We start from the raw sequence: 26417 nt of genomic DNA on the forward strand, positions 1-26417 counted from the left end.
GCTCCGTGGGGAGAGTACTTGTTACTTGTTCCATGTAAATCGCCAGCAGGTAGGTGAGTGTGTATGTGCGTGTGTGACAGAAAGAGAGAGAGAGAGAAAGAGAGAGAAACAGGACACATGCCTGGAAGCTCGTGCCCAGCACACGCTTGCTGACAACGTGAAGGGGCCTCCTGTCCACTTTCCTGCATGGCCACACGTGATGACAGGCCCTCACAGAGCCTCGGTTTCCCCGTCTGTGCCTCAGAAAAGGTCCTCATCCCCGTGGGGACAGCAAACAAGGTCACCACTGTGACCCTGTGAGCGGAATGGCCATGGTGACCCTATCGGGTGGCAGGCATCCAGGAGAGAAAGCAGCTGTCCCAGGGCTCCTCCCTGACACCGTATCGGCCGTTCCTCCCATGAACAGGCCTGCAGCAGCACCACTGCCTCCTCAGCCACTGCCGAGTTCCCTTCGGTGGCCTTCTGTTCCCAGTTTCACTCTATTTGGAGCCAAGAACATTCTAGAACAGTGATGGCAAATAGGGGCTGGCTTGGATGAATTAGGTGTTTGCAACACCTGGGTCTGTGCACAGGGCTGCTGGTTGACAAAGGCCTTTGGGAGAAAGACCACTATGAGCAGAGGAGAAGGGTCCAGAATATTCCAGCGGACCATCCAGAATGGCGGTGCATTGCCTGATGCCCACCAGGACCAGCTCGCCAGCATCCAGGAGGAGGGCTGGAGGCAGGAAGGTCGGGCTGGGTGTGGGCCTGTGGGGCCTGGCAGGGCTGGGGGCAGGCCCTGGATGATCAGCCCTGCCATGGCCTTCTGCTCCAGAGGCAGTGTCCTGGGTGAACAGCGTCCTCCCCAAATTCACATCTACCTGGAACCCCAGAAAGTGACCTTTGGAAAAAAGGTCTTGGCAGATGTAATTAGTTAGGATGAGATCATGCAGATTAGGGTGGGCCGTACATTCAGTGACCGGGGTCCTTATAAGAAGGGACAGCACAGACAGACAAGCAGACGCGTAGGGAAAAGGCCACGTGAGGACGGAGGCAAGCCCAGGCCCGCTGGCAGCCCCCACAGGCAGGAGACAGGCCAGGAACGGATGCTCGCAGAGCCTCAGAGGAAGCCAGCCCCGTGGACAGCCTGCTCTCACACTTCTGGTTTCTGGGAAAATAATTTCCATCCCAGCTTTTTTTTCCTGGGAAAATGAATTTTCCCACTGGTGCAGAGGGTCCAGGAAGGAAGGCCAGTCTGAAATGGACACAAGAGACGCTGAGATCCAGGCCCAGCCTCGCTTCGGGGCCCCAGGGGTACAGGGGCAGGGGTGGGGGGCCCCCAATCCTGAGGGTTCCTCTGCATAGCCGGGACTCAGAGAGAAGAGAGCAAACCCTTCCAGAAGTTTCAGTCTATTCTTATGTAAAGCGGGGATGTGGGGGTACTCACAGGACCTCTGTACCCCTGAGTAACCTACACCACACCTGCCACGTAGGCACAGAAGCATACGCTGCGTACGATTTGGTTGGCTCACAAAATTACTAGTTTTGGAATGTTCCAGCGAACGGTATTGTTCATCCAGGCAGTGAGTATGGGACGACAAATTAAGTTCACCTCTAAATGCTTCTAATCTGCGCCTCACGATGGAGGTTCAAGGGGTACATTTAGGGACGTGGCATCTCCTGGGCACACCTAGTCTTGAGGTTCAAGAAATATGTCACGTCCCTGACACTCACGGCCTGGCACTGGATGCCATTGGGCAAATCTACTTTCGGAGCCCACCGGGTGTATCCCTGGGGAGAGTGGCTCCCTGCTCAACACTTCTCTGCTGGCCCTCGAGGCCTCGCACAGCCTTACCCAGCGGAGCATCGTCCCCACCCTTTCTCATAGGCCCCACAGACACTGGCAAGGTGGCCGCCCAAACCCCGCCTCCGTGGGTGTCCACCCACCTGCGCAGCTCTGCCCCGGGCGGCCAGGAATAAAGCCCGTCCTGCCCTCTGACCCCGTTCCTCAGACACGCTCTTCTGTGCTAAGGGCTGGAGGGCACTCTCCTTGCCTCTGGGTTTCCTCAGCCTTCACCCCCACTTCTGACCTGGCTTCTAGCACTTTCTACCAGTACCATCACTGCTTTGTTTTCTCTGAAAATGAAAATAGCTCCCAAAGCAAGTGTCCTGATTATCCATTCTTCTGACACTCCTCTCCCTCCCTGTCTGTCTCTTCATCTCTGTCTCTCTCTCTCTGTCTCTCAGGCCAGAGGTAGGTCAGAGTTTTCACCCCCCACGGCCCGTCATCTCCTCCAGCCATTTGCTTCTGTGACACCCATCCCATCCTGTCCTAGACCACTCCCAAGTTCCAGGGGAGACAGGGGTCCGACTCTGATGTTTTGTTCTTTCTGTTTATTCTGCAGGCTCTTACAGGGTTTGGTTGCCTGTGAACCCCTCAGGCCAAGACCCTCAGCCACTGTCTAAGGTGGCGACTGTGCTGGTCAGGCCTAGCTCAGGTGTGAGCAGGGACCCCCATAGTCATTCCCGGTGTCCTGGGTCATTCAACACTGACATGACAGACCCTGTCAGCTCCTTGGGCGGTGTCCACTGCCCACCCAGGGCCAGAGCCCCTACTAGAGGTCGCAGTTCCCACCAGGGGTCACCGTTCTCACCCAAGAGGTCACCTTCCCACCCTGGGTCACGGTTCCTGCCAGGGGTCACGGTTCTCACCAGGGGTCACAGGTCCCGCCAGGGGTCACGGTTCCCACCAGGGGTCACGGTTCCCACCAGGGGTCACGGTTCCCACCAGAGGTCACGGGTCCCACCAGGGGTCACGGTTCCCACCAGGGGTCACGGTTCCCACCAGAGGTCACGGGTCCCACCAGGGGTCGCGGTTCCCACCAGGGGTCATGGTTCCCACCCAGGGGTCCCAGTTCTTGTGCAGCTCTTGGCTTCCCACCTCTAAGGTGAGAGTCACCCTCCTGAGCACCTTCTCTGGCCACGAGGAAAGCAGGCCCCTGGACCGACCCTGAGCTCACGCTGGGGAGACGCCGGACAGAGCCAGCCTCTGGGGACAATGACTCAGGGATGCATTCTCTAGGTCAGGGGGTCCCAGCGACCGGCCCCCGCCGCCTGTGGTGCCCCCTGCCCCCCAGGCATCAGCGCCCTCCGCATTTCCACGTTCTCTCCCCACGTGTCGCGGACCACTTCCCCGGTAAACCCTTCCGAATCCTCCCGTCAGGGTCTGCTTCCAGGGACCAAGCGGAGGCGACTCGGTTCCTGAAAGCCGCGACAAAACCCGGGGGCCTCCACAACCTGCCCACCCGGACGAAGGGACGTAGGGTGCCACCTCCCGGCCCCTCCCCCTCCCACGGAGCCTAAAGGGGCCCAGAACATTCCCAGAGACTCCCCAGTCTTCATGCCCTCCACACGCCCTGAGTGCCCCTCCCCTCGGCCAGCCCCTCCCTCCAACCTGGTGGCTAACAGGCGGGGTAGGGTTACGTGGGGGTGCAGGGCACCCGAGGACGGGCAAGGCCTCCATCCACCCCACGACCTGAGGACGAGGCGCAGAGTGAGCAGCTGGCGTCGAGCACACAGGACAGCTTGTGCCCCCGGGGCCCGCGGGTGACAGCTGCCTTAGCCGCTTGAGGGACCCCGGGGGCAAAGCGCCTGGCTGAGCCCTGAATTCTCATCGTACGTCAGCAGTTGTGGGGACAGGCTATCAATCAGCGGGAGATATCAGCCAAACACGGCTGCAGTTTCCACGGGACCCTAGACAAGCCCCGCTAACCCACGGGTGGGAAGCAAGGGGTAGGGGGCCTTCTGGGTGGCTGGAGGTGGGGGGGTCTGGCAATGCTCTGCTCAGGCTGTGAGACCTCCAGGCTACGCGCTGTGCTCTGCCTGCATGCGTCTGCACGCGTGCTGCCACTCAACACGAAAGTTCAAAGCAAAAGAGCAAAGGACAGGCTCAGAGAGAGTGCTCCCCGGACTCGGAGTGAGTGCTCCCCAGACTCGGAGTGAGTGCTCCCCAGACTCGGAGTGAGTGCTCCCCAGACTCGGAGTGAGTGCTCCCCCGGACTCCAGCAGCCTGCGTGTGCCCTAAAGAAACCCTTCGGGGCACATCTGAGCGTGAAACCATCATCTTATCTCTTACTGTCCATGTGTTGACTGCAGGCCTCCTACTTCTCAGGCAGTTTTGAGGCGACTTACAGTCACAAGGCCAAAGGACAGACAGAAATAAAAGAACGTGTCAATGGAGGGCAGCTGAAACACGATGAGAAACCAGTAACCTCGCGTACTGGGTTGGAAAGTGTGCCCCCAAATTCACGTCCACCCTGAGCCTCAGAACATGACCTTATTTGGAAACAGGGCTGTTGAAGATGTAATTAGTCGTTACCATGAGATCAGACTGGATTAGGGTGGGTCCTAAATCCAGTGATCAGCGGGGTTTTGTCTTGGTCGGGCTTTTAGCTAAAATATAGTGTGATACCGGTTTCGGGAACAGAAATTCAGTGATTCGTCACTCACGCGGGATACCGAGCGCTCATCCCAACAAGTGTCCTCCTTAATGCCCATCCCCCGCCCACCTCCCAGGCGATCCGTGCTCTCACGTGACGGTCACCTGAAGATGCCGGCTACAGGCCCAGATGGCCAGACCGGCAGAAGCCGCCTCCTCTAGGACCTCAGAGGCAGCACGGCCCTGTCAGTGCCTTGATCTCCGACACTGGCCTTCAGAACCGGGAGAGGACACATCTCCGTCACTTTAGCCTTCCCGCCCCGCTGGTGATTTGCCACTGCTGCCCCCAGGGAGCCAACACACCAGGTGGACAAGGTGGGGGGGGCCAGGGCGGCTGCCGTGTCTGGGGGGAGGCCCAGGACCCTTGGCCCTGAGCGCCCCAGCAGCCGACGACAACGCCATCACGACCCATACTCACTGGTGGTGCTTCCAGACATCTGGATGATGCACTTGGAGTCTCGGCTCATCTCCCTGGAATTGAAGGGGCGGACACGCACCGCCACCTTCACCGAGGCCCCGGCCATCTCTCCGGCCTTTGTTGGTCACCCTCAGCAGCGCTGGGAGCCCTGGCGAGGGCGGAGACACCTTGGGAGAAAGGGAGACACGAATTAGAAGCAATATCCGAAAGGCAGAACAGTTATTTCCAGTTGGGGACTGGACCTTCTCCCTTCCGAAATCCCCCTAAATGACACCTGCATGTGGTGCCACACCACAGGGGCCAGGAACTGGAGAGGGCGGCCGCAGACGCAAAACACCACACATTTTAGACAAGAAAGCAGACAGGATGAGTGGAGCCTGGCTTAGCGAGCCTGGGAAATCCAGAGCCCAACAAGAAACAAGCCGATTCACGCCGCGGGACCTGGAAAGACTCTAGGTGCCTCCGAAGGCTCGCGTCTGGGTGGGATCAAAGGCGGGTGTTTGTGGAAAATCAGCATTAAACCTGCTATGGGTTGACTTACGTCCCGTCAAAATTCCTGCGTTGAAGTCCTAAACCCCAGGACCTCAGAACGTGACCTTATCTGGAGACGGGGCCCTTGCAGATGTTACTGGTTAAGATGAGGTCACACTGGAGTCGGATGAGCCCCCGACCCAACACAGAGTCCTTATAAAAAGACACAGAGACACAAGGAGAGTGCCATGTGGAGACAAAGGCAGAGATCGGGGCGATGCCTCCACAGGCTAAGGAACGGCAAAGCTGACAGCAAACACCAGGAGCCGGAAAGCCCAGAACAGTCTCCCTGACGGCCTCAGTAGGAACCAGCCCTGTTCACACCTGATCTCGGGTTTCCGGCCTCCGGACCGGGAGACGACATATCTCTGTTCTCTGAGCCACCGGTCTGTGGAACTTTGTTACAGCAGCTCGGGCAGGCCGGTGAGGACCCCTAGCCCCCCACCCTCCCCCTGCGGACATCCAGGACCCTGCCCTCCACCACCACCGGGCAGGAGGTCAGAGGCCCTGCCCGGCCCGGGGCGCCCGAGAGCCGGACGAGGGCAGGTGCGGAGCGCCCACTGGAGGGGGGCTGAACGAAGGCCACGGAAATGCGGGTGCAGGGCCCTCGTCTGGGGAAAGCAGCCAGGACCATACCCTCTGGCAAGAAACAGAGGCTAAAACAACCAGACAATGAACACAACAGCAACAGACAGTGCAGGGAACAGAAGGAAAGTATTTTCTTAATGCCTTGTAACTAATGTTCTCAGAAAGGAAAGCTAGCAGGTCCACGAGCGAGGGAGGACGCTATTTGTAAGAGGACCATTGAACGAATAAGGCAGTTCTTCGAAATGAAAACAGAAACTTGAAAAGTTGGAATTACCAATTTTCCATGAAAGGGGACGGACAGAATTTGAGGGTCAGTGAAAAGCAGCCACTGAAGAGATAATTCAAGCAAACCTCCCCGGACTGTCAGTCCCGTCTCCGAATTCAAAGGGCCTACCCACCCTGCGGGCTGTAAAACGTCACACACCAGGCAAATCGTGAAATTTCAGAACTTCAGGGTTAAAGGGAAGATTCCACAAGCTTCCAGAGGCACAACAGACCACAGAGGATGGAGAATCCGAGCGGTATCTGTATCTCCTCGGCCACATGGTGATGAAGAGACGCTTCCAAACTGCCGAGGAGAGGTGTCCTGCCACCTCCAGCTCTAAACTCAGCCGACTGCCCGTCGAGTGTGAGGAGAACGAAGACCCGGAAGCCTGTGGAACATGCTGGGATCTGTGCTCCGGCAAGGGCGGGAGCGAACAGGGAACGTGAGGAAGACGCGGGTCCAGGCCCAGGGGATGGTGCAGGGGGTCCCAGGAGGACACTGGGGCTGCCTCGATGGGAGGGGACATCAGTGACGCCAGCGGGAGGGAGGCTAGGTCCGAGGCCAGGGAGAAGTGGCCGTCAGAGTGTCACAGGGTTTGACGAGAGCAGAGGAGGCACGTGCGGAGCAGAGGAGGGTCCTTACTGGTCCTACCGCTGCAAACACAAAGTTCTAACTCAGGAACCGCACAGGAAATGCGGCAGGAAGACAGGCATGGAGTTGTCGGGCCGGGGTGGGGGTGGGTCTCTGCTGGAGCGATGCTACGGGACAGCTGAACCTCCAGAGTAGCTAAACCCAGGGGCGCCTGGGGGGCTCCGTCGGTTAAGCCCCCGACTTCAGCTCAGGTCGTGATCTCACGGTTTTGGGGTCCGCGCCCCGTGTCGGGCTCTGTGCTGACAGCGCAGAGACTGCTTGGGATTCTCTTTCTCTCTCCCTCTCTCTCTGTCCCTCCCACACTCACACACTCTCTCACGCTCAAAATAAATCAACATTAAAGGCAAAAAAACAGATTAGCTAAATCCAGAAACCAAAGAAGTGGCCACCTGAGCGGACTTGAGAGACGGGGGAGCATACACCAGGGCCGGGAGCGGCGGGGGGGGGGGGGCAAGCGGGGCCGTCCCTCTGTCCCTCTGTCCCTCCCGAGGAGCCTCAGCCCCGCTGCCTCGGGTGCCACGTCCACACGTGCTACTTGCTGAGAAGTTTAGGAACCAACCAAAGGACGACAAGCAGGACAGACGTGGTTGCTGGAGCCCCGGCGCCACCAGGCCTGCTCTGTGACAACCTCGGCGAGTGCGAGGCCGACCTTCACGTCCCTTTGGAGCTCAGCCTCACGCTCACGCCAAGGAAGCGGCTCCCCGAGGATGCAGGCCCGGGCTGGGCTCCCGCCAGCTGGACACGACAGCGTCTGGGCGCTGGAAGCCCACAGGCCAGGGGCGGGCGAACAGTCTTTGCGGCAAGACCCGGGCGAGACGGGACAGGAGGAAGGAGGCCGAGGACGGGGCCGCAGGGGGAGCAGGCCTGTGCCTGTTGGGGGGCACGTGACACCTCATCGTCCCCTGCGGGAGGCGGCCCCTGCGCATCCCCCTGCCCACCCTGCGTGCCCAGACCGAGGCTCCTGGAGGGAGCCCCGGAAGCGGGGCGGGCGCGGGTGGGCAGGACCCACGGCAGAGCACAGGCCGCCAGCCCTCCCTCCAGGCCTCGATGCCAGCGAGGCGAGCTTCCTCCAGACATCGGGCTGTGCTCGACTCCCCGCGTGCCAAGGTCAGGGCAGGGGGGCAGAGAAAGAAGCCGCCTGGGGGACCCCGGGGAGGCCGGGGGCGGGGTGGGGGGAGGCACGCACGGGGGTGCGGGGACTGGCACAAGGGGACGATCCCATGACGCCGGGGCACACAGAGCCCCAAACCCCACCCGGTGGGACGGAAGGGGTGAATATTCACAGGAATCACAAAGGTACAGAAAAATCTTGTTTTCCCTAAAGCCACAGCTGCCGAAGACCAGATGACTCACCGGCAAGCCTCCCGAGGCAGAGACAGGGGCCTGTGGAGATGCACGCGTCCCCTCACGGCCAGTGGGCCCAGGGAAGCTTCCAGGGGGTCCCGGGAACAGAACCACCTTCAAGCATCTGTTTCCACAGAAAATGCTGCCAACCGGGTCTCTGAGGTGCTGTCTCTTGAGCGCCCCCGGCCACAGTCCCCCGGCCCCGGACGCCAGGACAAGGCAGGGCCCGGAATGAAGAGGGTCGGGCAGCCACAGGCAGCAGCAGACATAGAGCCCCGGTGCCCTCAGACTCACGCTCCTGAGCCCTGGCCTCGCCCATCTGGCCAGGGACCCGGCGGGCACGCGGGCAGCGGGCACAGCCGTCGTGAGACACAGACGCTCTTTGAGCGGGAGCGTGACCCTTAGGTAGTCTGGGCCTTCGAGGCATCGAGAAGGGTCGTCAAGGTGTGCCTCAAAATCGAGCAGGGTTCCCGAGTCTCCTACCACACCCTACACCCTGGGGTTCTCGCTGGCAGCCGCAACCACGAGTAGGGCCTCCACACTAGCGGGGAAGGAAACGATTCGCTCGAGAGCAGATCGAAAGGACGGGGCAGGCAGCCCTCAGCAACGACACAGGGGTCTGCGTGTCGGCGTCACGGGCCACTGCGCGCGGCTCGTGCCGAAGGCGCCCGGGGTGTTCCCGAAGCCACACGGACGCCCCGTTGATGAGGAGCGAATTGCGTCATAGACAATTAGGGGCAAAGCAGGGACCGGAGGACCCGGTCCAGGGCCTGCCTTTATCTCCGCCGCGTGACTTAACCCCTGGGCCTCGGTTCACCCACCTGTGAAATGACAGGCTGAGGCGGGTGGCCCCCAAAGTGAGTCGGAGTCTCGGGTCCCGGGCCCCTGAGCAAAGCCGGCAGAAAACTCCCTGCGGAACTCTGCTGCCGCCGTGGCCACGGTGAAAGGCCGTCCCCACAGGGCGCTGCCGGGGCTGCCGGCCTGAGGCTGCGGCGGGCCACCCCAGGGGGGGGCTGAGGGCCCGAGGGACGGGCCCCTGGGGACACAGAGAGGGACAAGCTCGGGGCAGAGAGCTGGTGTTTACAGGAACGGCCAGAAGCGCCGGGAAACAACTCAGCCTCACCCGAAGAGGCGCTCGGGGCCTCAGCCGCCTGAAATGAACTCACATGCCCGTTTAGCTGCGAACCCCCCGTCACTGGAGGCATCCAAGAAGAGCAAGGGCTCGGGGACAGGTCTTCAGACTCGCCCACACTGAGGCTCCACGAAATCCGCCCTCCTGGAAGGGGCACCTCCTGCCTCGCCCTCCTCACCTGCGACTCCCACCCTCAGGAGAATCTGCCCCCGAGACCCCTTTCCAGCAAGGACCCAACCCCCGCCCGCGAGGACCTCTGGGGACCCAGGACCAAGAGCAGACGGGGCCTGCGGCGTGTCCCGGGGCCTCTCGGGGGGCCTCTCGGTGCAGGCGGAGGGGAGCCCCCCGGGGGCGGGGGGCGGTGCAGGTTTCAGGCGATAAACTCCCAGGCCCTCTCAGGGCCAGGGCCTCGGCCCCTCAGAACTCCCCGGAACACGGAGCGGAACCCGTCCCCTCAGGCAGCCTCAGCTCTTCCACAGGCTGCAGGGAGAGCAGGAAGCCCAGGGCAGCCGACGGCGGAGGGCCAGCAAGCGCAGGACGCGAGCGGGAGCCCAGGCGGATGGGGAGGAGCAGGGGGTCTGGGCTCGCCCCGCCACACCCCGGCGCCCCTTACAGCCGCAGCGCTTGTCCACACAGCCCGAGCGCTCCCAATAATTTCCCCTTCCTCCCTCCGCGAGTGACCACCCAGGCGGGGACTGGAGGGACGTGCCTCCCTGACAATCTGCTTCCTCGTGCTGGAAAATCTCTGTGCCCTTGAAACGGGGAAAAGTCTTAGGACATTCCGGGCGGGGTGGGAAGAGCGAGACCAAGGTCACGAATTCCTGGGGAGAATGTAAATTGGAACGACATTTCTAGCATTTACCAGCGTGCCTTGTGCCCTAAAAGAGGAGGCTGGGGCGCCTGGGTGGCTCAGTCAGCGAAGCGTCCGACTCCTGATTCGGCTCAGGTCATGATCTCGAGCTCTGTGGGTTTGAGCCCCATCGGGCTCCGCGCTGACAGTGCCTGGGACTCTGTCTCCCCCTCTGTCTCTCAAAATAAACAAATAAACATTAAAAAAGAGGCTATATCTGTAGAGTAAGTAATGTTCAGCACCGAAATAGGAAATCATCAGGAATGAGGAAAATATTTACGAGAGCAGATGTTCAATTCAATATTGCAAAATTTTCAGCTCTCCCCAAATTCAGCTACATTATTTCAGTGCGATTCCAATAAGCAAAATACCCCAACAGGATTTTCAGTGGCATTTTGCAAAAGTTCGAAAGACAGCTGTGGAAAAGAAGGACAAAGGGCATATCCTACCAGGTATCAGACTTGCTGTAAAGCTACAAGTTGCGAAGTCCAGTAATGACACAGGCACAGAGATCAACAGAAAAGACTAAGCCTGACCAGAGACAGACAGACGATAAAACAGCATTTCAGGTAACGGGGTATGGAGGCTGGTATTGGAACGATTGGCTCCCCCATATTAAAAAATAGAGCTAAAGGGGTGCCTGGGGGGCTCAGTCGGTTGAGCATCTGACTTCGGTTCAGGTCATGATCTCACCCTTCCCGAGCTCGAGCCCCGCGCCGGGCTCCGTGCTGACAGCTGGGAGCCTGGAGCCTGCTTCGCATTCCGTGTCTCCCTCTCTCTGCCCCTCCCCCACTCATGCTCGGTCTCTCTTACTCAAAAATAAATATTTTTAAAAACTAAGAAAGGGGCGCCTGGGTGGCGCAGTCGGTTAAGCGTCCGACTTCAGCCAGGTCACGATCTCGCGGTCCGTGAGTTCGAGCCCCGCGTCGGGCTCTGGGCTGATGGCTCAGAGCCTGGAGCCTGTTTCCGATTCTGTGTCTCCCTCTCTCTCTGCCCCTCCCCCATTCATGCTCTGTCTCTCTCTGTCCCAAAAATAAATAAACGTTGAAAAAAAAAAAAAAAACTAAGAAAAAAATAGAGCAAGAACTTTGCTTTTGAAAGCATTGCAAGAGCGAAGACCACGCTTATGGCTCTGGGGTAGAGACCGTGCATTATTAGCACGAAGCCCGGAAAGCAGAGCAGGCAGCAGAATGGCCGTCAGCACAGCAGTGCCCCTCCCACCATGCCCAGCTAGAGAAGGTGGGTAAAATCTCACAATCTGTTGGAAGGAATCAAAGAGCTACTGAAACCATGCAGGCGAGGAGGCCAACATTCCGGAGACGGGGGGCTGCCAGGGCAGGAGACAACATTCCAGCACTCCACAGCACTTTCTCCTTAAATGCATTTGCATTCTGGGCACCGGGCAAGAGGCTGGGAATCTGGAGTCTTCCCAGGCAGAGGGCCGTTGCCGAGGGATGGAGAAACCCGCTGAGCTTTTGGTCAAAAGAAGCACACTTGAGAGACCAAAATCCCAGAAGAAAGAAGGAGTGGGGAACCTCACTTGGCCAGTTCAAGCCTTAAGACATGTGCCGAACTCTGAGGGTGTGAGGGGTGGAGTTTAAAATCTCAAGCAGAGGGGCGCCTGGGTGGCGCAGTCGGTTAAGCGTCCGACTTCAGCCAGGTCACGATCTCGCGGTCCGTGAGTTCGAGCCCCGCGTCAGGCTCTGGGCTGATGGCTCAGAGCCTGGAGCCTGTTTCCGATTCTGTGTCTCCCTCTCTCTCTGCCCCTACCCCGTTCATGCTCTGTCTCTCTCTGTCCCAAAAATAAATAAACATTGAAAAAAAAAAATAAAAAAAAAATAAATAAATAAAATCTCAAGCAGAAAGCTTCTAAAAATCCACCAGGAGTCTTTTGCGGTCTCACGTGTTAAGGAGACAGGGATTAGCATTCAGGATCCTCTTGGTGATCACACCACGGCCTGGTTTGAAAGCCCGGGGAAGCACACAGTCTAAAGGGAGGCCAGAGCCACAGGGAGGATTAACCTTACCCAAACTGCAAGGCTTCCCTGACTCCGCTTAGTCTCTGCCTGAATCAGGGATGACCATCTACTCTGCCCGTCTGGAAGGAAAGGAGCAAACCATCCAGAGCCTCTACAGTGTTTTAACAGGCAAGGTCTGACAATACATCCAAAGTCATAGGACGTGAGAAAAAACAGGACTATAGGATTCAAAACAAATTGGGGGGGAAAAAAAGAAACATATCTACACATGATCCAGATCTAGGAGTTATCAAACAAGGACTTTAAAATGACCACAACTTATATATTCAAAATAAAGAGAAAAGTACGGAGAAATTAAATGGAAAAAAATGAAGAATTTTGCAAGAAGACTTGAAACGATAACAAAGAATTTCTAATGGGAATTCTAGAACTGAAAACACAATAACTGACATCAAGAGGTCAAGAGATTAGACACAGCTGAAGGCAGTGTTCACGAACTGGAGGACAGGCCAGCAGAAATTACAGAACAGAGGAAAAAATGAATGGAAAATAGAGAAAGTAGAGTCAGAGTAATATAGGACACAGTGAAGCAGCCTAACATGCATGTAATTGGAATCTAAAAGGAGAAGAAATGGGAGAGAATCAATACGCAAAAAGATAATGATTAATTGTCTAAAATTGCTGAAGCTGGGGTGCCTGGGTGGCTCATTCAGTTAAACACCTGACTATTGATTTTGGCTCAGGTCATGATCTCATGGTTCATGAATTCGAGCCCCACATTGGGCTCTGTCCTGACGCCACAAAGCCAGCTTGGGACTCTCTTTCTCCATCTCTCTCTGCCTCTCCCCCCACCTCTCAAAACATAAACTTTAAAAAATATTTTAGGGGCGCCTGGGTGGCTCAGTCGGTTAAGCATCCGACTCAGGTCATGATCTCGCGGTTTGTGAGTTCGAGCCCCGTGTTGGGCTTTGTGCTGACAGCTCAGAGCCTGGAGCCTGCTTCGGATTCTGTGTCTCCTCTCTCTGCCCCTCCCCAACTTGTGCTCTGTCTCTCTATGTCTCTCAAAAAATAAATAAATATAAAAGTTAAAAAATATTTTAAAAAATACAAATAAATTGCTGAAGCAAGTGGCGCCCCGGTGGCTCAGTCGGTTGAGCATCTAACTCTTGATTTTGGCTCAGGTCATGGTCTCACAGTTTGTGAGATCAAGCCTTGATTCGGGCTCTGTGCCGACAGCATGGAGCCTGCTTAGGATTCTCTCTCTCTCTCTCTCTCTCTCTCTCTCTGCCCCTCCCCTACTCTCACACACACACACTCTCAAAATAAATAAACAGTTTAAATACATATGTATGTGCATACATACACACAATTGCTGAAACAGATCAACCCATAGATTCAAGCAGCCTTGCAAAGGCGAAGCAGGATAAACACAAAGAAATCTACATGAAGGTGCATCATAATAAAACGGCTGAGTACCAAAGATGAAGAATCCTAAAAACAGCCAGGAAAAAAAAGAGACATATAACCTTTAAAGGGACGAAAACAAGCCTGACAACTGACTTCTCCGCAGCAATGACGGAAGCCACGAGACAGGGCTCAGGCGTCAGCATTATCAGGTAAGCGGAAAAGCAACAATTTATATTAGACTCTCAAGTATACGCGTTTCAACTGCTAAGGTAATCATCAAAAGAGCAGAAAAAGAGACAATTTAGCAGCAAGAAAAAAACAGGAAAAAATGTAAATCTTGTTGTTAATCCAATAGAAGGCAACTAAGGAGGAAACATAGAACAACAACAACAAAAGTTAGGCCAAATGGAAAATGAAGACTTAAGACTGCAGACAAAAGCCCCATTAGTACAGACGAAATTTGTATGACGTAAACACTCCCAGTAAAATGTAATTGTCGAAACAGGTCTTTAAAGACTCTATTCTGTTGCCAAGAGACAGCTTAAATAAAAAGACACAGAGAGGTTGAAAATAAAACAATAAAATTTTTGGTTTGCTTGTTCCATCAGCTACTGAGAAGGAAAAATATATATCGCACACATTCTTTTAAAGTGCATGCAACACGTACTAAAATTAGCCATATGCTAGTCATAAATCAAACTCTAACAAATTTCAATTTAAAATTAAAATCAAGGGGCCCCTGGGTGGCTCAGTTAAGCATCCTGTTAAGGGTAACTGGGTGGACGGATAAGCGTCCGACTTCAACTCAGGTCACGATCTCACGGTCCGTGAGTTCGAGCCCCGCGTCGGGCTCTGTGCCGACAGCCCAGAGCCTGGAGCCCGCTTTGGATTCTGTGTCTCCCTCTCTCTCTGCCCCTCCCCGGCTTGTGCCCTCTCTGTCTCTCTCTCTCTCAAATATAAATAACCATTAAGAAAATAAATAAATAAATACATACAATTATACTCACAAGGTGCATAAAACGGAGCAAAACGAAACAACTTACAGCATCCTCCAACTGCTTGGACACGAAGCAGTACAATTCTAACTAACCCATGGGACAAACAAACAAACAAAACTCATCAGACACAAGAAACTATTTTGAACCGAACAACAGTGAGGATACAGCATACGAAAACTGTGGGATGCGGCTGAACCACGAGCCTGGGGTGGGGGGGGTTCACGCCGTCCCGGGGGTGGGGGGCGCTTCACTGTTCCCAAGCAGGTTCAGACCCCGGCGTCCCTCAGGGAGCTGCAGGTTCGCCGGGGGGGGGACCTTCAGGAGAGTCTTCCTGGAGAACGGCCCAGGTCTGTGGACCAGCAGCGGAGCCTCTGATAGGGCAGGGGGCTGGAGATTCGAGAAAAACTCTACTAGGGAGGGGGCTGGACTCGGTCACCGAATCAGTCACTGGTGAGCACTGACTAAGTCACGGCCGAAGGGTTAGAAAGAGATAGAGAAGGAGCAGTGGAGAAGCCTTGGGAATCCAGCTGCCCCTCAAGCAGACTTCGGGCAGGTCCCCTTGAATCTCGCCCTCACTGCCACAGGCAGCCGGGTGCCCAGGTCCTGGGCCTTGTGGGGACACCACAGGTCGCTTCCCGGTTTCCCCTCGGCCTCCTTGGCGTCCAGCTTTCCTGAGTCTGCCGTCAGTCACCACGAGGGTTCGGCTTTTCGTTTCCCAAAATGCGGTTACCGTGCCTTCTCTGGTCTTTCTTCCCGCCCGAAGAGTTTCGGTCTTTCGTGAGTTTACCTTTGCCCTTATTTTGGTGGCATTTCAAGAGGGAGCGAAGATAAATGGACGAATCTCACAAACATAACACTGAGAAAAGAGGACTCCAACACAAAAGGTACACACTTTATAATTCCACTTATGCAACTTCCAAACCAGGCAAACACCATTCAGCAGAATAAGCACATTATTTAGCACCGCGGAAGGACGGAGCGACTGAGCGCGACACAACAGCCGAGAGAGAGAGAGAGAGAGAGAGAGAGAGCGCGCGAGCTGATGGGGACAGGGACGGAGACGGACACCTGCTGATTCCATAAACAGGTTTGGCGGCTGTATCTGACCCTTCTAGGCTGTGGTCACACTTACAGAATTTGTTTTAATTACCAAATGGCTCAGGTAAATAAGTAGATAAATAAACAGACCTCCTTTTGGTTGGCAAACACTGGCATGTGCGAAGACAAAAACAGTTGGCTCATCAAAGTTAGTATTTCTAGGGGCGCCCGAATGGCTCAGTCGGCTGAGCAACCGACTCTCCCCTGCTCTCTCTCTCTCTCTCTCTAGAATAGAATAGAAAATTATAAATAGATAAATGATTGATAGATAGATAGATAGATAGATAGATAGATCAATGAATGAATAAATAAAAGTCGTATTTCTCAACCAACAAGGAAAACAGGTGAATTTTTTCTGGGTTTTGCCTGCTGAATGGAGGCTGGAGGGTGTGGCCTCAAACACACACAAAGTTGGAAGTGGAACCAAATCGTGTGACATGGAAGGCTGGGGAAAAGCCACCTGTCATCAAAGGGACCCAGGGGAATTACTGTGACACCTCTCAGCTCCCTGGGGTGGAAAAGCCAGTGTTTCCGAGACTCCGAGGTCACAGACCTGTCCTCGTGCAGGTTTGGGTCTCAAATCTGCGACCCCTGCATGATCAGCGAAACCCAAGTTTGAGAAGTGACCTCAGAGCGGGGCTCAGCCGATACAGCACATCACAACCACAAGAACAAATCTCCTGAGAAACAGCTTAGCCCTCGGGGCGCCTGGGGCCGGGGGGGGGGGGGGTGCTCAGCTGGTTAAGTGTCTTCGGCTCAGGTCACGATCTCATAGTCGGTGGGTTGAAGTCCCGCATCGGGCTCTGTGCTGACAGTGCGAAAGTCTGCTTCAGATCCTCTGTCTCTCTCTGCCCCTCCCCAACACTCACACGCAATCTCTCTCTCTCTCTCTCTCTCTCTCTCTCTCTCTCTCAAAAATAAAGACTAAAAAATAATGATGATAAATAAAAGAAACAGCTTCCTCTTCTCGGGTCACCAGGATTCCCACAGATGAAGATCAGTCAAATGGATGCTCACAATTAAATATTACCCAAACGCCAGAGAAGCAATTCACCCTGAGCAAGAGTTCTGGTCGGGGGTGGGGGTGGGCTGGGGGGTAGAAAAGGAAATGAAAAAAGAACCAGAATTAGATCTTCATCCTGGACTATCGAAGATTACAGATACTGGAATTGTCAGCCACAGGTTATAAAATACGTGTGCTTAGAGAAATAAACAGGAATGGGAAATGATGGTGTAAAATATGGGGAAAAACCGTGCAGAACTTTTAGAAATGAAAATGTAACCATTCAAATTTCAAAACTTAGCAGACATATTAATCAGCAAATTGAATGAAGCTGAGCAGAGAATTAATGAACTGGAAAACATATCAGAAAAAATTACTCAGAACGGTCCCAGAGAGACAACACGATGAAAACATAAAACCAAGGTTAAGAGTCATGCTACACGAAAGAATTCATTAACTTATCATGATGGGAATTTTTTTTTTCAACGTTTATTTATTTTTGGGACAGAGAGAGACAGAGCATGAACGGGGGAGCAGCAGAGAGCGAGGGAGACACAGAATCGGAAACAGGCTCCAGGCTCTGAGCCATCAGCCCAGAGCCCGACGCGGGGCTCGAACTCACGGACCGCGAGATCGTGACCTGGCTGAAGTCGGACGCTCAACCGACTGCGCCACCCAGGCGCCCCTCATGACGGGAATTTTAACGAGTCCCTCACTAACCGACAGATCAAGCAGACATAATTAACAAAGATATAGAAAACCTGAACGTGATAATCACGAACTGATGAACACAGGTGCTGTCTTCCTCTGGAAAATGAGAGAAACGGTCCCTTTTCTAACACCTATGGAACATTTACAACATTTCACCACGTAGTGGGTCACAAAACAACTCCTAATCAATGTCAAAGACTCTGTGTCAAATGGATCGTGTAATTTGAACACAATTAAAAATCAATAAAAGATCGTTAAAGACCTGTGTTTAGAAAACTTCAAAAGAGGGGCACTCAGGGGGCTCAGTCTGTTCATCGTCCAACTCCTGATTTTGTCTCAGGTCGTGAGATAACATCCCACGTCCGGCTCTGTGCTAGGTGTGGAGACTGCTTGAGATTCTCTCTCCCTCCTCTTCTGCCCCTCCCCTGCTTGCACACACATCTGCACGCTCACGCTCTCTCTAAAGAAAATAAAATAAAATGAAAATAACTTAAAAAAAGAAAACTGAAAAATAAACTTCAAGATAGCTAATACACAAAAGAAGAAACTCCCGGCACTTCCACATTCAGCCACGAGGGAAGCTACAAGGGTACCTTTAAACTCTCACTGTAAATAACAACTCAAAAACTGGACAAAATGTATGAAAATAACTGTTTTCAGACATTGTACAGCAGTCAGTGCATGGCTGTGATCACGGAGAGAAGGGAAACATACAAGAGGAAACCTATAATCACTCCAAATCTGCCCAGAGGCAATTTCCAGATTTCAGGCTTTGGGAGGTAGGACCCAAGCAGCTTTCATGACTTGAGGAGATGGAGGCCAGAGTTTGGGTAGTTTGAAGCGGCTGGACGTCATGGAGCAGAGTTCTGGAAAGGAAATAGCTGCTAGGTAGCAGAGGTTCCCTTGAGTCTTTGTAGAGAACTAGTCTGTCCCCAGGTAGCCCAGGCAAAGAAGACACAGGTCCCCAAAGCTCACATAAAAGAAGGTATCTGTGCATCAACCAGCCAGAAGAGAGTCCTCTCGATCCCTCCCTCCCAGACATTCAGTAGAGACCCCAAAGAAATCATACTTCAGCAGCAGGCTTAACTGTCCCTGGAGCGACATCTACTCTAGGGTAACTCTAGGAAAGCTTAAAATCAGGTCTCAAGGATCAAATTATCTCAAGTAATTTGCTGCCTGCCAAACTAAAGCCCAACATGCTTTCTAAGAAGAAAGCATAATTCAGACACTCCACGATGTAGAAATGTCTAGAATCTGATTAAAAAAAATTATTATGCATGCCAAGAAGCAGGAAACGATGATCTATAACCAGGAGAAAAACTACTCAGTGGGAACCTGAATTTTCCTATAACTATTAACGAAGTTGATTCAATAGTTTAAAAATCTACCTACCAAAAAAACCCAGCAGACACAGACACTTTTTGCAAGTGAACCCCAACACACATTCAAAAACCTAGGTAATTCCAATCGTAATCAAACTCTTTAAGAGAACAGAAAAATGAGAGGCAGACAGAGGAAGGGAGATTACACTCCTGACTCATTCACTGAGGCCAATATGACCTTAGCATCAAATTAGACAAAAGAAATTTGAGAAAAGAAGACCATAGACTGACCTCACTGATGAACATAGATACAAAAGTCTGAAACATTAGCAAGAAGGCCAAGCAGCAAATAAAACGGATGACGCGGTAGGTTTACTCCAAGAATACCGGTATGATAACATATGTATGGTTTAACATAAGTACATCCATTAATAGAATTCACCACATAGCAGATTAAAGGAGAAAAAGCCAAATGAGGTACTCCATAGATACTGAAAAAGCATTCAATAATTTTCAAAATCTGTTTATGATAAAACTCTTGGCAATACGAGAATAAAAGAAATCTTTAATCTCATGATACGTATCTGCTAAAAACCTACCCAAACATCATACTTAATGCTAAAATATTAGGAACATTTCCTTTAAATTCAAAAACAAGTTTGGGACGCCCATCACACTTCTATTTCACATGGAAGTGGTGGTTCTGGCCAGAGCGATAAGACATGAAAAAGAAACAACAATGACAAAATACAGATTGGAACGAAGAAACCCAAATTGCCATCATTTACAGACCATTTGCTTATCCACACAGAAATCAAGAGGATCCACAGACAAATTATTTGAATTGGGGAAGGTACGGTAAAATTGCTAGAAACCAACCACACTGGAATATACTAGAGGCAAAGAGTTAAAGATGTGTGTGTGTGTGTGTGTGTGTGTGTGTGTGTGTGTGTGTGTATCTCTCTTTTGAGAGAGAGAGAGAGAGAATCCCAAGTAGGCTCCATATGCTTAGCGCAGGGCCCCACGTGGGGCTCGATCTCATGATCATGAGATCATGACCTGAGCTGAAATCAAGAGTTGGATGCTTAACCGGCTGAGCCACACTAGTGGCTAAAATATATTTTTAAGGTACCTTTGAAGAATAACCCAATTCCCTGTCTCCCCCTCTCTCTGCCCCTCCCCTACTCACTCACTCTCTCTCTCTCTCAAAATAAATAAACGTTAAAAAATTAAAAATAAAAATTGACCCAAAGCATATAGGACCTTTATAGTAATAAATATCACAAAAGATGTGCATAACTTTTATGAGGACATTTTTAACCTTCACAAAAATTTTATAGAAAATCTGAATAAATGAAGACCTATAACTTGTTTGTGGAAAATTTTCAGTATCTTTTAAAAAACGTTTATTTTCACTCGAGTGAATCAAAAATTCACTGTAATTTCAAACGAAACCTCAAATACATTTTTTTCTGGAAAGTTGACAAACTCTTTCCAAAAATTTCTACGGAAGAGTGAGGCGCTGTGAATACCGAAAACCGTCTGAAGAAACACAAGAGGGTAGATGAGGACACGCCCTCCTGGTATGAAGATTTAATATAAAGCTATGGTGGTTAAGATGGCGTGGCTGGGACCAGGTGAGTCACCACCAGGGTAACAGAAGAGACCAGAAACACGCGCGCACAGACCCAGCCCTTCGGAGAGCGGACAAAGGGGGCTGTGCAGGTCAGCAGGGAAGGGAGGGATCCGGAAGCTGCATGGCTGACAAAACTGGCTGTGGACTGAACGTCCGTGTCCCCACATTCCTAACCCAAACCCTACCCAACGGGGTGGTATGGGGAGGCGGTTAGGGTTAGATGAGTTCGTGAGGGTGGGCCGCACGAATGGGATTAGTGCCCTTATCAAAGTCCCAAGACAGCCTGCTTCCGCTCTACACTGGAGTTGGCCAACTGCAACCCAGAGCGGGCACTCGCCAGAACCTGGCCCTGCCGGCACGCTGACCTTGGACTTCCAGCCTCAGAAGTGTGAGAAATCACTGTGGTCTATGAGCCGCCCAGCCTGGCGTGTTCTGTTACAGCGGCCCGGGTGGATGAAGACAACTGGCTGGCCATATGGAGAAACACAAAATTAGATTCCTTCTTTATACCAAATCCAATTCCACCCAGACTCAAGACCCGAACGTGAACAACAGTTTGGGGAGAAAACGAAGACGGGTGCTATCTCCACGTTCTCCTTTGAGGCTTCAACCCACAGAAGACTCCAGAAGGAAAAGCCCAGACATCGAGATACCATCGTGGGTGCAGAGACGCTCAGGCGCCCGGAGATGTCTTTAGCACATCTAATCACGCGGACTCGTGTGCAGAACATACAGACAACACAGAAAAACCAAATAAACAAACAAAAAGGTTGAGAAAATAGCAACGAGATCTGAACAGGTAACTTACAGGACACGACACTCAACCACCACGGTAATCGAGAGCGTGGGCTCCAAACCACACCCCTCGGGTCCCAGCGTTAAAGCATGTGGCAACACGACCTGGTGTAAGGACAGGTCAATGGGAACAGCTCACCGGCATGACCGCCTTAGAAACAACACTGGGAGACACACCCAATACAGTCGCAGACCATGGGACCGGCCGCTCTGTGACCAGACGTGTACCCCAACACTGCAGTGTCTGCAGCAGAAAAGAGAAAGAGGAGGGAAGAGGGAGGGGATGGAGAGACTGGCTGTCCACCGACCGGAGACAGGACAGGTCACACCGCGGCTGTCCAGATGGGACCGAATGAAGCAGAGACACAGTCCCTGGGAATGTCATAAACAGCAAACGTCACTCAGACAGCCCGGCGGGACACGGACAGACGCGTGAGGGGACTCGGCACACCCACGGGGGAGCCTCGGGGTCCACGACGCAGCTCTGAGTACGCGGAGTGCAGGCTGGGTGATGGTGAGCCTTCAGGTCAGGTCAGGAGTCTGACCACGGGTGCCGCCGAGGCTTTGATGTGGCCCTCCGGGTCTGCAAGGCGGCCCGGCCCCAGAGCCCCCTCGCGAGGGTTAGGGGGGCGGTCGCCCTCAGTGCCGGGGAAGCGGGGAGCGTGCTGGAAAAGCTTTACCTCTGAAGTTGAGGGTGGACACGTGGCTGTTTGTAGACACGCTCTGTATTCTTTTTCGTGAGTCCTATCACATAACAACAGTGTTTAACTTCTTTCGAGAAGTCTCGCCACGAAGGGGAGCAGGAAATCAGGGTGATGAGGCAGGGGGCGGAGCCAGCCCGTGACACCTACGGCAGGGGGCGGGGCTGCCAGCGGGGGGTGTGAAGGTGTGGGGCTGGGGGGTCACTGCCGCAGACACGCCACAAGCTGGAGAGCAGGAAGAAGGCCAAGCTCCCCTCCCAGCGCCTGGTGAGGCGTCTGAGAGGACACGGGAAGGCAGAAAGCGCGCCATGGTCCCTTTAGGGGTGGAGGGTCACGTGGCTGCAGGTGCTGCAGAGGGCGGCGGGGAGGGCGTGTGCAGGGGTGATGAGCAGGCCAGCCCAGGCTCAGAGCCGGGAGAACCACGCAGGTGCAGGGAGCACGCCAGAACCCGAGAGGAGCCCGAGGAACTGTTCCAGAGGGCCCCGGAGCCACGAGGGTCTGCCCCGTGGCCTGAAGAGGGCTGCCATCAGTGTCTGAGGGCGACAAGACCTGGGCTGCATCCGTGAGAAGTGGGGCAGAGAAGACAGTCAGCAGGAGAAGGACGAGAGGGGCCAGGCGACAGCAGGCACGCATGTGGATGAGGAAGTGACGATGGTCAGGACCGCGGGGGAGGGAGACCCAGAGCCACGGGCCAAGGCCCCCGGGTTAGGAGGGGAGTTGAAATCCGTTCACTTGGTGAAAACACGCGGAGGACCCAACCGCGGACAGGTCACGGCGGACACAGAGGATGGGACCAGCCCCTCGAGGAGCTCACATCTGTTTCTCAGGGCCCTTGGAGTATTTCTCCAAGGAACAGGACAAAGGAACAGAGCAGGGGTGTGGGCAGCATGCGCAAGCAGAGGCCAAACCTCTGTGGAGAAACGGACGAGCAAAGGCTGCCCGAGGCCTGGGGCCGGCCCCTGCACAAATCCGCACTGGGCGCCAAGGCCTCCCTGGCCGCTGTCCCCTCGGGCATCGGTCTGCCCGCCCCCAGCCCAGCGGCACACCCTGGAGCATCACAGCAACGCAGCACCTCCTCCTGAAACACTGATATTTCCTGAAGAGTTTGAGAAAAGACAAAACTAGCTTTTCTTGGTATTACAACAGATACACATTGCAGTCCATGCCGGCCGGGCCCCTAGACCCCTCAGAAGGGTGAGGAGGACCCCCGGGCTGCACGAGTGCCAGGCATGGCCAGGGGTCACTCTGGAGGCCCCAGAGCACGCCAGTGAGTCACTCCAATGGTGAAGGGCAGGGGAGAGGCATCACCCATGACCTCAGGCCCTCATACCTTTGTGGGAGGGGGCGGAGCCAGACACGGCCCAGAAGGGGCTGGCACACAGCAGGGGCCTCGGGGGTTCTGGGCTCGTGGGCTCAAAGCAGCCAGTGGAGGGCAAGGGCAGGAAGTGAGGCTGGAGAAAGGGTCCTCAGTGTAAGTCTGCCTGTAGAACAGCCACATCAGTAAAACTTTCACCCCCTTCCCTGCCACCCACCCTCACAGAGGGCCGTGGCTGCCAACACTCTCAGGCACACAGCTGACGTTTCTTCTCACAGACATGGAAGGAAATGCCCGGTGAGAGTGAATGCTTCAGTGTGGATGCCGGCGCCCCACACTCCAGTATGAGGGAGCAGGACAGCTTGGATCCAGCTCCTAGCCCTTCAGACCAAAAGCAAAGGTTGCCAGTGGAGCCTCCAGAGCCCACACCGAGTGCCAGTCGGAATCCCACTCAGACCTGGGGAAACCAGTGGCAGCACACTCTACTACCCAGTGGGATCCCCAACACAAACAGGCCCACAAGGACTTCCATGTACAAGACAAGAATAAAAAGTTTCAAAGGTAAAGACCAGAATAAACCAGCAGAAAACAAGAGATAAAGCACAGAATGGAAGTAAAAACAAGCAAATGAAAAAAAAAAAAAAAAACCCTCAATGAATATACTCAGAACGTTTCAAGAAAATAGTACATTTACAAAACAAGAACAGGATGCTGTGAAACAAGAACAGTTAGTAACAAGAAAGAAGGAGCTCTTAGAGATGGAAAAGGTAGGTGCTGAAATACACAATTTCAAGAAGAACTTTCAAATGAAGTCCAAAACTGCCCAGAAAATAAGACCTAAAAAAGGAGACACGATATATGAAAGAAAAGAGAACAAGACGAAAAGACAATGCATAAAGTCGAGGAAGAAAACAGGAAAAGAAAAGGGGTGGATCTTTGCTCATAAGGAACTGGATGCAGCAGGCTATGAAGCCAACGTCGAGTGCTCTGAGCGGAATGTTTAAGGAAAACAAGTGCCGCTGGACAAACCATGTACCCAGCGTGAGGACAGAGCAGAGACGCAGACACATGGCCAAGAACTCATCACCATTTTCAGGAAGTCACACAGGACAGGAAGCCAAAACCAGAGTAGCTCTGGGGTCCGAGAAACAGAGCCACTGACCCAGGGGATGTGGTGAGCAACAGGCAGGCTGGCACGTGGCAGGTTACAGACAGGAGGGAGACAGCAGGGACGGGGCTCCAGGGGGTGTGGGAGCCAGGAAAGAGGGGACCTGGCAGGACAGAGTGTGATTGAGGGCTGGGGAATAAGACGCTAGTGAAGAATGTCCTGCCCAAGCATGGAGCTCATGCAGAGGAGAGGGAGGCCCTAAGTTTCCTCCTCCACTCTGGGCCTGGCCGCCACATCACTGCTTATCCCGACACCTTTCAGGCACCAGGGCCTGTGTCTGTGCTGTGGCCCAAGCATCAGGAGCAGGCGGACAGTGAGGATCAGATGACACAAAGCAGATGACAACCCCCATGCCCCAGCCCCACAGGGGCCCCTCAGATGCCTGGTGCTCATGGACCCACAGCCCGTGGGCACTGATGGCCCAGCCCTGCCCCTCACCATCCTGGCGGAGCTGACGACAGCTGGGGAAGAACACCGATGCCCCCCTGAGCACTACTGGCTGGGCTAGACCTGAGAGGGGGGAGAGGACTCCCGACACCCCCCTAGGGCACTCCTGGGCACCAGCAGCCTCACTCTGAAGGCAGGAGAGGGGTCTGCAGGTGCAGTGGGGGCCATCCCCACCCCCTCCCCAGAGCTGCATTTCGGGAGCCTCACAGGACACCCAGAGCAGGGGGGCTCTTTCCTCAGGAAACACGGGCCCTAAATGGGAGCTGTGAAGGCACACAGAAAATCTGCACCCGAACAGGGCGGTGGCTGCCTTCTCTGGGCACACAGGAAATGGACCACTTGGGCTAAAACAACCAGCTCCACAAGAAAATAGCATTTACCGGACGCCTACTGTTTGTGAGGTGGGGCGGGTGGGGCACTGGGACAGAAGAGTGTGGTGGGGATGTGAGGGAACAGGTAGGGGTGGTGGGTGGGATGGTGGGGGTAGAGGATTGGGTTGGGGGTTTGGGGTTGGGGTATGTATGGAGGGGAGGGGTGGGGGTGGGTGGAGTGAGGCAGTGGTGTGGGGGGTGGGGGGCGGGCCAGTGGGTGGGGCAGGGGCAGAGGGTTAGGTTGGGGGGTGGAGGGGTGGGGTGGGTGGGAGTGAGGCAGTGGGGTGAGGGGTGGGGGGCAGGCTGGTGGGTGGGGTGGGGGTAGAGGGTTGGGGTGTGGGGTGGAGGGGTGGGGTGGGTGGGAGTGAGGCAGTGGGGTGAGTGGTGGGGGATGAGGCCGGTGGGTGGGGTGGGGGTAGAAGTTTGGGTTGGGGGGGTGGAGGGGTGGGGTGGGTGGGAGTGAGGCAGTGGGATGGGGGGGGCAGGCCGGTGGGTGGGGTGGTGGTAGAGGGTTGGGGTGGGGTGTGGTGGGGTGGGTAGGAGTGAGGCAGTGGGGTGAGGGGTAGGGGATGAGGCCGGTGGGTGTGGTAGGGGTAGAGGGTTGGGGTGGGGGGTGGAGGGGTGGGGTGGGTGGGAGTGAAGCAGTGGGGTGGGGGGGGCAGGCCAGTGGGTGGGGTGGGGGTAGAGGGTTGGGGTGGGGGGTGGAGGGGTGGGGTGGGTGGGAGTGAGGCAGTGGGGTGGGGGGCAGGCCAGTGGGTGGGGTGGGGGTAGAGGGTTGGGGTGTGGGGTGGAGGGGTGGGGTGGGTGGGAGTGAGGCAGTGGGGTGAGTGGTGGGGGATGAGGCCGGTGGGTGGGGTGGGGGTAGAGGGTTGGGGTGGGGGGTGGAGGGGTGGGCTGGGTGGGAGTGAGGCAGTGGGGTGGGGGGTGGGGGATGAGGCCAGTGGGTGGGGTGGGGGTAGAGGGTTGGGGTGGGGGGTGGAGGGTTGGGGTGGGTAGGAGTGAGGCAGTGGGGTGGGGGGCAGGCCAGTGGGTGGGGTGGGGGTAGAGGGTTGGGGTGGGGGGTGGAGGGGTGGGGTGGGGGGGCAGGCCAGTGGGTGGGGCGGGGGTAGAGGGTTGGGGTGTGGGGTGGAGGGGTGGGGTGGGTGGGAGTGAGGCAGTGGGGTGAGTGGTGGGGGATGAGGCCGGTGGGTGTGGTGGGGGTAGAGGGTTG

General features: G+C 54.7%; 1 protein-coding gene across 24 annotated transcripts in view; it reads right to left on the bottom strand.

Moving 5' to 3' along the window:
• KIF1A (kinesin family member 1A) overlaps positions 1-26417 on the bottom strand; it is a 101723-nt gene that overhangs the window by 68533 nt on the left and 6773 nt on the right. For all 24 annotated transcript variants that reach the window (XM_045481953.1, XM_045481974.1, XM_045481973.1 and 21 more), the window contains exon 2: positions 4896-5062. In XM_045481953.1, the coding sequence (XP_045337909.1) occupies positions 4896-5001 (106 nt within the window). In that variant the 5' untranslated portion in view covers positions 5002-5062. The remainder of the gene's footprint in view (positions 1-4895; positions 5063-26417) is intronic.

Source organism: Leopardus geoffroyi, chromosome C1, assembly GCF_018350155.1.
Source record: "Leopardus geoffroyi isolate Oge1 chromosome C1, O.geoffroyi_Oge1_pat1.0, whole genome shotgun sequence".
NCBI classification, from domain to species: domain Eukaryota; kingdom Metazoa; phylum Chordata; class Mammalia; order Carnivora; family Felidae; genus Leopardus; species Leopardus geoffroyi.